At 46.6% G+C, this 12336-nt stretch overlaps 3 protein-coding genes across 3 annotated transcripts; all 3 read right to left on the bottom strand.

The window, feature by feature from the left end:
• Positions 1-62: 62 nt before the first annotated feature.
• On the bottom strand, positions 63-1059 carry JR316_0004312 (Ribosomal RNA-processing protein 7-like protein A; the record flags this gene model as incomplete). The annotated part of the gene is made up of 2 exons (XM_047890081.1): positions 63-148; positions 201-1059. The coding sequence occupies 2 exons, from the start codon at positions 1057-1059 to the stop codon at positions 63-65; spliced, it is 945 nt and encodes a 314-aa protein (XP_047749842.1).
• Positions 1060-3429: 2370 nt separating this feature from the next.
• Positions 3430-5120, bottom strand: JR316_0004311 (uncharacterized protein; the record flags this gene model as incomplete). The annotated part of the gene is made up of 9 exons (XM_047890080.1): positions 3430-3592; positions 3653-3694; positions 3750-3810; positions 4356-4487; positions 4542-4605; positions 4664-4795; positions 4852-4915; positions 4983-5081; positions 5107-5120. The coding sequence occupies 9 exons, from the start codon at positions 5118-5120 to the stop codon at positions 3430-3432; spliced, it is 771 nt and encodes a 256-aa protein (XP_047749841.1).
• Positions 5121-8698: 3578 nt separating this feature from the next.
• Positions 8699-11512, bottom strand: JR316_0004310 (putative RNA-binding protein C23E6.01c; the record flags this gene model as incomplete). The annotated part of the gene is made up of 5 exons (XM_047890079.1): positions 8699-9468; positions 9521-9656; positions 9718-10391; positions 10446-10516; positions 10569-11512. The coding sequence occupies 5 exons, from the start codon at positions 11510-11512 to the stop codon at positions 8699-8701; spliced, it is 2595 nt and encodes an 864-aa protein (XP_047749840.1).
• Between the last annotated feature and the right edge of the window lie 824 nt (positions 11513-12336).

The following is a 12336-nucleotide window of genomic DNA, read 5'->3' as shown; positions in this document are numbered from 1 at the left end:
AAAATGAGCGACTGCAGGGGGAAATAGTAGATTGAGAGACAGTCGAATATTGAAAATACAAATCAGTAGGGTTTGAACCGTCTGGACGCCTTCAGTTTTTCCACCTTCGCTTTGTCTTCTTCCCATTTCCTCTTCAGTTCTATCAAGCCTGTATGCCAGCGGATTAGAGGGTTGGTGACGAGAGGATAAATATCCCAAACCTGAGCGCTGCTTTTCAGCCTTCTGGAAAGCATAGAAACCTTCCTTCTCCTTCTTTTCCTTCTTGTGATGTCTATTTCTGGCCGATTCTCCAGAACGTTGGAATGCTTTGCTTGCTACACCCACTCCGCCTCCAAGCGTCTTGCCGTATGCTCCACCTCTTGTAACCAGAGTGAACCCATCTTCGTCAACAATTGCTTCACCCTTCCGGTATTTTGATTTTTGTCGGCTCTTGGCTAACTCGTATTCGTAGACCTCGACGAAAGTGTCGGCGTATGCACGAACGGCATCTAGTGGGGGGCGTGCTGCTTCATACATCGCACGGTAGTGCCCAAGACCTGAAGGTTCATCGTCGGATGTGGGCCATGTCCTGGGTTTACTGGTAGAAGCAAGAGCGCGGTCCAAAGAAGATGTATCCAGGAAAATGACATAGGCAGAAGAACCAGTTTTTCGAAACTTGCGTAAAGGTCTTGTTGGTAGCGGTATTACCGTTGGTACCTCCGCTTTGTCTTTCTGGGATTTCTTCTTTTTTTTGGGTTGTTCGTCTGATCCAGCGGCGTCTATGCCCTCCATCTCTTCATCGTCATCCGATTCACTATCACTGGCCTCGTTTTGGAGCTCCTTCACATCAAAATCAAAGACGACCTTCTCCACTGTCCCGCTATGCTTGAAGAATAATACCAATTCTCGCTCTGTCGCGTCCGGTGGAAGGTTGACTAGGAAAAGAGTTCGTCCTTCAGGTAATACTTTGTTCGAAAGTCCTTTTGATGTATGGGACCGGGCATATAGGTAATGTGTTGTAGAGGAGTTATAGAGTACAGGAATTACACTGAATCCACTGATATTCGAAGGAATTGCCATTCTAAAATGAGTGACAAGCTAACCTTGTCTATAGAGGACAGTACAGTGTCGCACAACCGAAGATTTTCGATGGTTGTTTGTATTCCAGGCAATTGACAAGCAAAGCGGACCGAAGAATCCGGTCGATAGCAATTGCCACTGCCACCGTGGCAGTGACATACTCGTTCAAATCAACACCTTTCTTACACCCCTCTGAAAATTGGGATTACACTAAAGGCTATTTTCAAGCGACTTATCTTACCTCAGTGACGACTATATGACTCAACATCGCTTTATTTCTTTTATTCTAGGCTGAGCCGGGCAGCAACCTTGCGACGAAATTTCTATCAGGAGATCCCATTCATCTTTTACAATCTTCCGAAAAAACCTGAAAAAACACATTTCTGGAAACATCTGTAAATATAAGCATCTACTGCAGCACCCAACAATCCTGCTCATCTTTCATCCTGCGACATTCTGGGGTTGTATCTCTTCGCTTCTTTTCCTTTTGATACTGCACATGATGGTGGCCACTAGAACAGCTGATTGCTACAATATTTTTTAGGCTTGTGGCTTCAAAGCTCAGGAAATCGAGTGTCGTGGTGCGCTATCCTTACAACCTTTCTTCGGTATCTTGCTAAGCGCGACTCGGGAACAGTTTTCACCGTGATCGGGTATGAGTGGACCAGACTCTCTACGCTCCCTATCCAAATGTTTATCTACTGTGGTGTTTAGCCCTGGCCAATGCCGATGGAGTAGTATATTTCGACGCCTCTTTCTCTGGACACCAATCTCCACATCTACGTGCTAACCCCTCGATTTACCTCTTCTTTGAAGCAGCACCGTAGCTGAGCATCTCCAGTGGGTGGTGGAGGTATACTATTGTCCATATTGATAGGAACCTCTGATCATAAAATTGCTTTCCGTGAAATTCGTTGGATATCAAGTAAACTGTGCTCTAGCTTAATTTTCAACGGATAGGACACGCTCAAAACAATGGATTTATTCATTTCTTTCTTTAACGAGCTGGTTAGATTTGAATTTGGATTGTTGGAACGCCGTTGATGTCAAGTCGGTAGTACTGGCAGCGTTTAGCATTTGCAATCACCGGGCTTGCAGGCGCAGCTATCAAACGAGTGAGTAAATGTTTGGAATCATGATTAGACAGTATTTCTTACCTTGTGTTGCAGCCGCAGGAGTTGCTTCCGCAGCCGTTGTGGTTCACGGGGACGTTGGTGATCTATGGACACATAATGATATTTAGCGACCGAAAAGCAAGGCGATAAGAAAGGAGCTCACAGCGATCATCTTTGCGAATGCGAGCTTGTGGTCGAGTTTGAACAAGTTGCTGTTTTATCGAGTGAAATACGGGGGCCATTTTATACTATCCCAAATATATTTGCCTGTGTTTGCGACTCAACGGATCTACATCGGTCATGAGGATGGATGAACTGGAAGGGGCCCGCAAATTATCAAAATAAGGTATCATAAGTTTGTTGAGACCAATTAACCAACGTTTCGGCGGTGGAGGCGAGAAAGAGACTGCAGGGATGCAATCACCAAGATCATGGTATCGCCTACACGGTGCCGGATTCAACTGTTCTAGGCTGTGTTATAGGGATCTGAATATCTGACACTTTTAGTGGCGTATCTTCAATCAAGTCATTCATTTCCGCTGCAGTAGACGCGTATAATGGACAATGGATTCCAGGCACCGAAATACAGCGACTTACATTTACCGTTTGGCTTCCTGCTCTGCCTCCCATGCTCCCAGAAAAAATCAATGCTTATCTATAACTACTAACCAACACATTCAAGCATTGTGGCCATTTGAATCAGACCACAGCGTATAATTCAGATACCTGGACATCGTTTGAACTTTGCTTGATTAAGCTTTTCTTGCCTCCGCAAGGAAACATGTTTTTTTCACCTCTGATGCCAAGCAAAGGAAGTTAGGAAAATTGGCGCCGATTTCGTGGTGAGCATAGAAAGTATCCGCAGACTCGGGCCGAGGTCCTGTCACACTAGCACAAGTGTATATGCTATGGTCGCAAGTAAGAATTGCAATGTACATATTTAGTAATATTTAGGACTATCGCAGCAATGCCTCCTACAATTTTCCGGATCAACAACAAGCATCCTTTCAGCGATACAGGCCTCTCCATCCCAAGCCTTCTGCTCTCAGCCAAAAATAAGTTCAGTTTCTTGGCCAGAACCTTCAGTTAGATGCTCCCGACAAAGGAGGCTGGTGCTGCAAATCCTTGCGCTTGTCAAACTACAGAATTTTTCCTACTAACCACCTCGGGTGCTCGAGTCATGAATTTTATCATGACAGCGTCTTTTATTTGTTTTCCGAGGTCGCTCTGCCCTTGTCACACTTTTCATCCATAATCAGTGTAATTCCCTATCATTGCGAGTTAATAGTTCGAATATAATAAGTCGCGTATCAATATCTGATAAAGCCAGTCTAGAAGGCATCATCCGTTCCTCGTGAGCACGACGCAGGTCCAGAACAAAGCGTTGACCAGCAACATTCATCAAGCAGCAGTTAAAACTGTTGCATTTAGAGTTTAGTGGAGGTGTAGAGATATAATTATAAAGAATCTTTACTAACGTAACGGCAATCATGTTGTAAGGCGTTCTCCAGAACACGGCCCTTATTGTCGATTTTGAGCATGGCAGTCGCACAAGCAAATAAACTATTCACTTACCATAGTATCATGTTGGAAACATGGCAGGTCGTCGAAAACTGTTCGAAAGCAAAAGTAAGGTCTTACTATTACTGATATTGTCAGCAGAATCTCACTATAATGTATACGAATGCTAGGATAAGGCTGTTAGCGACACGATGGCTCAGAAGTATTGTGTAAGTACCTGACAGATACACTCTTCTAACAATAGGTTGAAGACCATCGAGTCCCGGGTTACTGTTTTTATAATGTCGTGAAATGCTCGCCATTGTAAACAGAAATGAAACGTATTCGAGTGCCAAACTGAGAACGGTCCAGCAACTGGAGGTGAGCACGGGCGCTTATCATATAACAACATATAATAAGAAAAGCTTGCCTTGCCAGCCAGACAAGCCACTGTATATATATCATTATTACCTTATATTCCCACCCTGCATAACTCTTTACTTACTAGATGTGCTAGAAAATGAATGAGTGAATGCTCAGGTTATTGACGAAGAAATGTAGCCAATGTAATTGACTTACGAGCAACAAACAACACACACGTCCCTTCAATGTCAAAAATGAAAGACTCTATTTCATACATCGTTGATAGATTTATTTTCAATGAAGAACAGAAAAACTCACTGGCATGAGTAATAGCTGCATACGATATCAAAGCAATGCATGCTACAGCGTAAATGGTGTAAGCAGAAGCCAATGCCAACGCGATCGACGGTTGACGATTCCAAACAACCCAAGCGCGAAGGATTACGAGGACTAACTTCCGCCATTAATTTTAAAGAAAATATACATATGGCCAGACATGCTTACCGTGCACGGAAGCCAATGCCAGGAAGACAGTGCCCCCATACGCGATGATATAGAACACGCATGTCTTTGAACGTTCATCTCAGATCACCTTGCAAATAAATGAGATTCAACGGGTTGCTTACCGTTTGGGACTTCGCCTGAACCAGTCCAATGAGGTACACTATCATGCTCAATTGCGAGCCGATGTTAACATAGCGATTAAGCAAGAATATAACTTTCGTTGAGGATATTTTGGCCGGCCATATACTGCTGACCTGTGAACGTAAAGTCAAATCACATATTGTGTAAGTCGAAATGAACTATGACGCACTTCCTCATCGAATGTAATCATCCAATCGTAGATCAAAATGATAACCCCAGCGACGGCGACATACCTTTGAAAGTTATGCCAGGCACTCTGTTCAAACAAACAACCTTCAGAAATAAACTCAATTTACATACCGTGTGGTCATAAGCTGCTCAGCGAACTCAATAATCTCAGCTAAACTGAGGAGCGGTCTGCAGAATGAGATGCGGTTTTCATTGACTTTTGTCTTCTGGCTTTAATGAAATTAGAGGAACAAACGTAGGAGCTTGCATGTTCAATGGTTTGATGTCCACCAGACTTGGCCTAGGTAATCAAGGGATATCGGGAGAAAGGGAAATAGCATGAAGAGGTAAAAATATGTATGCATTTAAATACACATGGGCGTAGCTATATTGAGCTGTAAAGAGTCTGCCATCGTAGTATTGAGTTCGCTGTGTATCAAGAAGCAGGACGCCTACCCTGTGAAGTCCGATTTGGTGAAATAAGCGACATTCGTATATGAAGGTCTGCTGAGGCCTTTCATATGCCAACGGCAGGGTTAAAAATATTCTGCAAAATTTGAGTTGTCTCCAAGAAGTACTCACGGATTGAAAAGCCTGGAATACAGGCATGACGTTTATATGTTGACACTGCACCCGCCAAAAGAATAGACGGAGAATAGCCTGAGACTACACAGTACGTAATACTGAAGGAGTATTGTTGTGTTTGGTTAAGACTGGTTCCCAAGCCTACTCCAGGAGGTTGTAATGTGATACCATCGAGTACATTGCGGAACCGGAATTCGTTCACATCGAATCCCGAGCTCCAACGACAGTGATACCAATTGGGCATTAATTCATGTTTTCATGGCAATTATTTGAATTCTTTCGAGTGCGTTGTATCCAGTTCTTGAAAGAATTGGTGATGTGACTCCTCAAAGATACGTTCCTACGATTTCCGTTAGTAGGCCATTTAGGTTCATCGACATGACCACATTGCAAATTGCTAGGCCCTTGGGAAGAAGGGCAAAATCAGACAAGCTATCGATCCATGAGTCGCAAGCTATAGTCCCTGAAAGAAATCCGAGCATCAGAGAGTAATTGCACCCAGAGTAGTCTGCTGGTCTCTGCTGGTCGACAGTTACACTCAAAGGGAAACTAGACGTCATCTCCACGAATTCGAAGTCGCGAAGGTGGGCCGGTCTGACTCGAAGTGTTTCGTTAACGATCGATTCCGGCCGGTACATGGCAGTAAGCAAGGTTTGTTCCCTTTCAGCTGCCAATGTGGCGGCGGCAGGGACCGTGGCATCAGCGTCACACCAGAGATATTCTAGAAAACCTCCTGCACAAACAGGGAATTGTGATCTTTAAAAGCTCATACCGTGAAACACCGAAGATGAAAGATTTGAGGTCGCATTGTTAGACCCACCCAACCCTTGCCGACCTTGCCCCAGTAAGCAAGTGGTTGTCGTTCATGTTTTTCTCGCGTGCCTCCAGCCACCACCGTCTTACTAAAGACTCGAGTCATATGTTCGTCGTAAGTAGAAGTAGCTCAGTCCTAATGGCCCAATGTATCCAGTTATGGACTCATCGACGTTCAACAACCCAGTTGAGATGGAGAAGGTTGCAAACCAACCTTGTAGCCGATGTCGCGACTGGATGAAAGGTGAAACAAGTTCAGACTTGACGCTGGAATCTGAGGGAATACCCAAGTCAGGATAGACCACGCAAAGTCCGCATCGTCGAAGAGGGCCTTCCTTCCATGTTAATTTCCTCCAACTATTCAAGATTCCTTTTCCGTTGTAATTCGCAAGGGAAAGTATCGCAAATTCAAGCGGAGAGGAACGTTGGACGATCCTTCTTATCTCGTCGAATATCAGCAGAAACAAAAAAAGCCCATTCCCAGCCACGGCGAAGCATGATTGGCGAAAATTGGCAGGCAGGAAAAGAACGTCTAACGACACCGAGCAACAAAGTTGAATTTCAACTCGAACAAAACCCCGAACAGCTCAGAACACGAATTGAAACTCGCGTGACCTCGCGTGACGGGTCGCCCCAATCAGACATATTCCCAAATATAGAACTCGCCATCAAACGCCAAGCGCACGCCTACCCTGGCATCTCTGCAACACAGTAGTGTTGATCCAAGTTCCATCCAAGTCTGCTTGCCAATCCCGACAAGCCATTCATCCGTTGTCCAAGCGCACATCGAACAAGAAATCTACAGAGACGGGTTACATGTGTACAAGTCAACCACAGCCAACCGCCCACCTAGGTTTTTTTTTTGGGTTCTTTGAAGCAAGTGCCCAGACCTCGGACCGCTGTAAGTAGTATAGTATCACAAGCCTGGACTCAGAACGTCAGCGTCATGACTTGACGCTTCCTAAAAGTCCTTGACGCGAACGTGGCCATTTCATTTTGATGTGATGTGATCCACAGATCATTGATCATGAGACTAACACAATGCGCGTCGCGTTTACGCGGAACAAACCCAAGGAACACTTGGTAAGATAAAATAAACATTCTGATATATTTCAACGCCGTTCGAATACATTCATTCATTCAGTTTCAAGCTCTAGAGAGAGGAGGAGGGGGGGTATCTGTATAATCATCAAACAAAACGAGAGGTACAAAACAAGAGGGTAGAGCAAGCTGGAAAAAAGAAGTTACAAATCGATGATCCCAAGTAACCAAACAAACAAGTGAGCCGAGAATCGCAAGCAGCGTTTCTCGAAAGGGGCAGAGACGGGGACTCGAGGCGAATTCTAACCGAAGCCAATGCGAAGATGCGAAGCGAAGGGGAACAAAAAAACAAGGAAGCAAAAAAAAGATGAGGAAGAAAAAAGACACGAGTCATTTGATAAGTTTGGTAAAATGATGATGGAATGATGATGTGGTCCTCGGACGACGCGCAGGGTCAAGCGATACGGGTATGGGCTAAGGGGGTATGAGTGGTATGAAATGGAATATGTATAACATACAAATCACATCACATCAGTGCCAGAGAACGATAGAGAAAAATCCAGAACAAAACTAAAACAATAACAACAATGCAAGAAAAATGATCCCAAAAAAAAAGTCGGAAAAAAACAACAGGAAAGAATTGGGAAGAAGACTAGAACGATCAGAGTGGGGGATCGAAAAAAAAATAAAATTTGAAATTTTTCGGGAATTGATATATCGATACTGGTAACTACATAGAAACCAAAAAATGAAGAAAAACGTGGCTCGTTGGTAACTCGTGGTTCGTACATGGTTCAAGGGTTTGGGGATTGCATTTGGTTTGTGGGGTTAACCAAAAAGAGAGAGAAAAGATATGACGATGACAGAAACCAACATTGGATAGAAACACAAGAGGGACAGAAATAGGGAGAAAAAATAGTATACGAGACAAACAGGGGTTGTATGTGTGGGACAATGGATATTGGGGTTGAACAAAACAAGAAATGCAGGGACTGTAGACTGAGCAAAAGAAAAATTGGAGAAAAAAAAGAAAAATATCGTGAAAAAGTAGTTCATAGAATGCGGTCGTTGAACATGGACATGTGGAGAAGCGAAAGGCGACGAGTCAACAATGCGAAGTATGAAATGGTAGAGTACTATACTTAAAGTATGGCAATAGAATAGAAAAAAAGGAAAGTATACCAGTGCTAAATTGTCAAACAATAATATGCTGAAATTTAGCGCGACGCGAGGCGTAATATTTAGGGTAAAACATGGAAAGGAACGAAATGAAGGTGTGTGTATGGAGATGAAACGAGACAGAGACAGAGACAGAGACAGAGACAGAGACAGACAGAGAAGGGAGGGAAGAGAGCATCGGTGGACGCCCCTTCATTCGTTGACGAGGGCCACAAACAGAGGACAGCAGTCTAACCACTAGCCCTGCCCTGGGAGATCTCAGGAGACTTCCACGAACGGTCGAGGTCGAGGCTGGCAAGGGTCCCGTTCAAATCTTGAATGGGATCCGCATCCGCAGCGGGAACCGACATTTGTCCCGACGACGGGCGAGAGATAGGAGCCTCGGTACGTCCCGGCGCGCGATTCAATGAGGTATGAGGTTCAGAATCTCCTGAGAAACTGCCAGTGTAACGAGCGCCGCTCGAAGGGCGGGCAGAGGTCGGCGAGACCTTCTCCGAACTAGAACCATTATTGGCAACATTGACCTTGAGTTCGGGAGGTTGCAGGGACAAAAATCCGGGAGCATACGCTTTCGAAGGATGAGGCAAAGTCTCCACCCTCGAGTAAGGAGATTCTCTCCTAGTAGTTCCCGAGGTCATGTACAAATTGTTCGGATCAGGGGAGAATGGCGAGAAGCTCGACTGAGCGCGAGTCACTTCGGGACGCGAAGCAGAAGTGAAGTTCGACGTCGATGCGGACGGTGCTGGTGCTTCTTCTTTCTTCTCCTCGCGAGCTCCAAATGTGAGGAGAGCATTCTCAATTTCACTGACTTCATACGAGCTGGAGGGACCCCCACCATTGTAGTATCCCTGTGCAGAGAACTTTTGCAAAATCTCAAGGGCCTGGTCCTGGGTGAGTGTGTTCACAGCGTGAGGAAGAGGTGCAGGGAGAGCGATGGAGTTGAAATGACTCTGTAGAGCCGCTGTTTGTGCAGCTTGTGCGGCGGCCTGCGCGGCTTTATCTGTACAAAGATTAGAACAACACTTCGACGTGGAAAAGATTTATTAACGCACATTGACTTCTGCCCCAACTTAACCGAATCCTACTCCCTCCTATAGGGAAACCCTGCATCTTCTCGATAGCCTTCTCTGCATCTGCTTTGCGAACGAATTGCACAAATCCGCAGTGCTTGCCCACGGGAACTTTGACCTGAACGTCGAAAAAAAAGGTCAGCGTCTAAAAGGTGCTGTATAGGGCGTCTAAAACGTACGTAATGGATATCTCCAAAGGGTGCGAAAAAGGTCCTCAAAGTATCCTCAGAAATGAGAGGCGACAATCCACCCACGAAAACAGTGGTGTTGTATGGGTCCGTCGACGTGAGCTGCTCGCCGTTGGGCCCAATCAAGTTTCCGAGGATGGCACGAGCTTGCGCGTGGTGTTTCCAGGACTCGGCCGAAATGACATATCGCGGGGAGGGGTCCTCCGCCTGCTGAGCAAGAACTTGTCGCAGTTGAGCCTCCTGAATGAAGGGATTAACACTCGCCATTTTGATGGGACTGGTATCGAAACTATTGAATTGGTGGTGTCCCATATGTGTTGCTGGTGGGATGCTGATCATGTCATCGGTAGATGCATACGCCGACGTGGACAAACTGGCGCTGGAGGAGGTGCCAGTGCTCATAGAGTTGATGGAGTGAGACCCGCCAATTGACGATCCAGTGGTAGCATTGCTGTTGAGTGATAGCGAGGAACCAGCTGCAGCGATAGGCGCTGAGACACTCTTTGTCTGCGTAGAATTTGGCAGAGGCAGAGCGATGGTCACTGCTTGACTGGAAGGGTCCGTGATTTCACTGTTACTGGCGGCGCCAAATGGAGCCTGCTGGAGGTCAAAGCCAGGGATAGCCTGAGGTGCCTTGAATTTCGCCGTCGCAGGTGAGATACGCACTAGTCGGATAGTTAGAGATGAATAAATGCGCTAACCCTAGGCTGTGTACTCACTAGGACGCGATAGACAGTAAAGTCCATGCATTTCAATCAAGGCGCGCTGCTGATCTGCCTCGTCTGTGAATCTGCCAAAAACGATAAAAATGGAGTGGATATATGCGTCTAGGGGAGACTTACCGGACAAATCCATAGCCCCTAGAGACACCGGTTGACGGATCGAGCATAATTTTGGCGCTCTTGCAGCTCAGGAACGGTCTGATAAACTTTGGCTCTCTGTCATTGCGTAGTCCAAGGACTGGATTACGGAATACGGCCACCAAATCGGAATTGGAAGTCTCTGGCGCTAAATCGCCGACAAAAATGCTATATTCCTTGGGATACTGTTGTGTAGCGGCGGGAGTCTGAGGAATCGCTGTGGACGGGAAAGAAGTAGTCAAAGGCGATGCAGTAGCGGTGGAGGACGCCCAATTCATGACAAATGGCTTGGACGAATTAGGCATCGTGAGGGGCCCGCCCTTGTTGATCTGGGCGAGAACGGAGGCGGCGTGGGCGGGGGACGGGAAAGTCAAAAAACAGTAACCCGGATTGTTTGCCTGCTGGCCGGTAGTAGGATCTGGGGCGGGATGGGGAACCTTGATGCTCGCCGGGTCCCAATTCATGAGACCACAGACTTGTTTGACATACTCTTCATCCATCCAAGGCTCTAGCTCGCTCCACCAAAGGGTTGAGCGAGATGCAATAGAGGTAGCTGCAGCAACGGCGGCACTGGAGGCCTGGGACTGGCGATAGAAAGGAGAGTCGCGGTCGGTAGGACTGGTAGAGGGAAATATAGCGCTGGCGGAGTTTTGCGGGGGGGAGGGGCGGTGATTATGATGGTTGAAGACAGGAAAAGAGGAAAGATGGGGGAGAGTTGAGGTGGGATTGTGTGTGTTTGTTTCGGCTGGGAGGCCATAATTGAAGTCACGATGCTCCTGGAGAGCGAGCGATCGTGCCATGGCGCCTGCATAGACCGATGGCCTGCGATCCTGCTGGACAAAGGTGGTATGCTGGCCATAGTCTCTATCCTGGGAGTGGCGATAGAGAGAAAGGGGATCCGAGTCGTGCTGGTCTGCTCTGGACATGATATGTTCTCTGTGTAAATCTCTCTGATCAGATTTTGGATATAGGAGACAGCAAAAAAAGCTGAAAACGAAGATAAGTGAAGCAAGAGGACTGATAGCAAGATGGGGAAGGAACAGCGAGAAACGACGTGCAACGATGATATGAACTAGAGAGCAACCGAAAAGAAAGAAATAAACTGTGAGTGCGAGAGCGAATCGACAGGAGGATAATAGCGAAAAAGAACGATGGTGCAGTGCAGGTGCCAGGAAGGCCTCTCCCTCAGGCACTTGTTATAAACCCGGCAGCGGTTTCAAATTTGCGGAGTCCAATTTTCCCGCGCCCCCTGACGAAAGACAAGACGACTCTTATATTCTTCCACTCTTTATATACCCGAGATCTCCTCAGATCCCATTGTTCGCCCCAGCGCGCAGTATGTCCCCAGCAAGGCGAACAATGGCCTGATCCCGGTCAATGTCGTCCTGGCGATCCGGCCTCATACTCTGGCACGCATTGACACGTCAAACATCCGCCGGATTAGCTTGTAGGTCCATGTGGCTGTGCACCCTCCGCCCCATCTCGCTTGTCTCTGTTTGCTTCCCCGACGAGCTCTGCTATAAAAGTCTCTTAGTTGTCGTCCTAAGGCTTGCTGGTCCGTAGCGTGTAGATGCTCTATGTGTCCTGGGTCTAGCGCGCAACACATCGCCGGCCACGCGATCCCCACATTGTTCTGTCATCCGTCAGAAGCCACCGCCCGGTTCTTGTCCTGTGATGGTCCTAGGCCAATATGTTTCGTGCGTGGTCCGTCGAGGACCTTTCTCTTCATCCCCATCACACTGGCTAGCAT

Source organism: Psilocybe cubensis, chromosome 4, assembly GCF_017499595.1.
Source record: "Psilocybe cubensis strain MGC-MH-2018 chromosome 4, whole genome shotgun sequence".
NCBI classification, from domain to species: domain Eukaryota; kingdom Fungi; phylum Basidiomycota; class Agaricomycetes; order Agaricales; family Agrocybaceae; genus Psilocybe; species Psilocybe cubensis.
The sequence above is the reverse complement of the archived record's forward strand: the minus strand, read 5'-3'. Positions and strand labels throughout refer to the sequence as shown.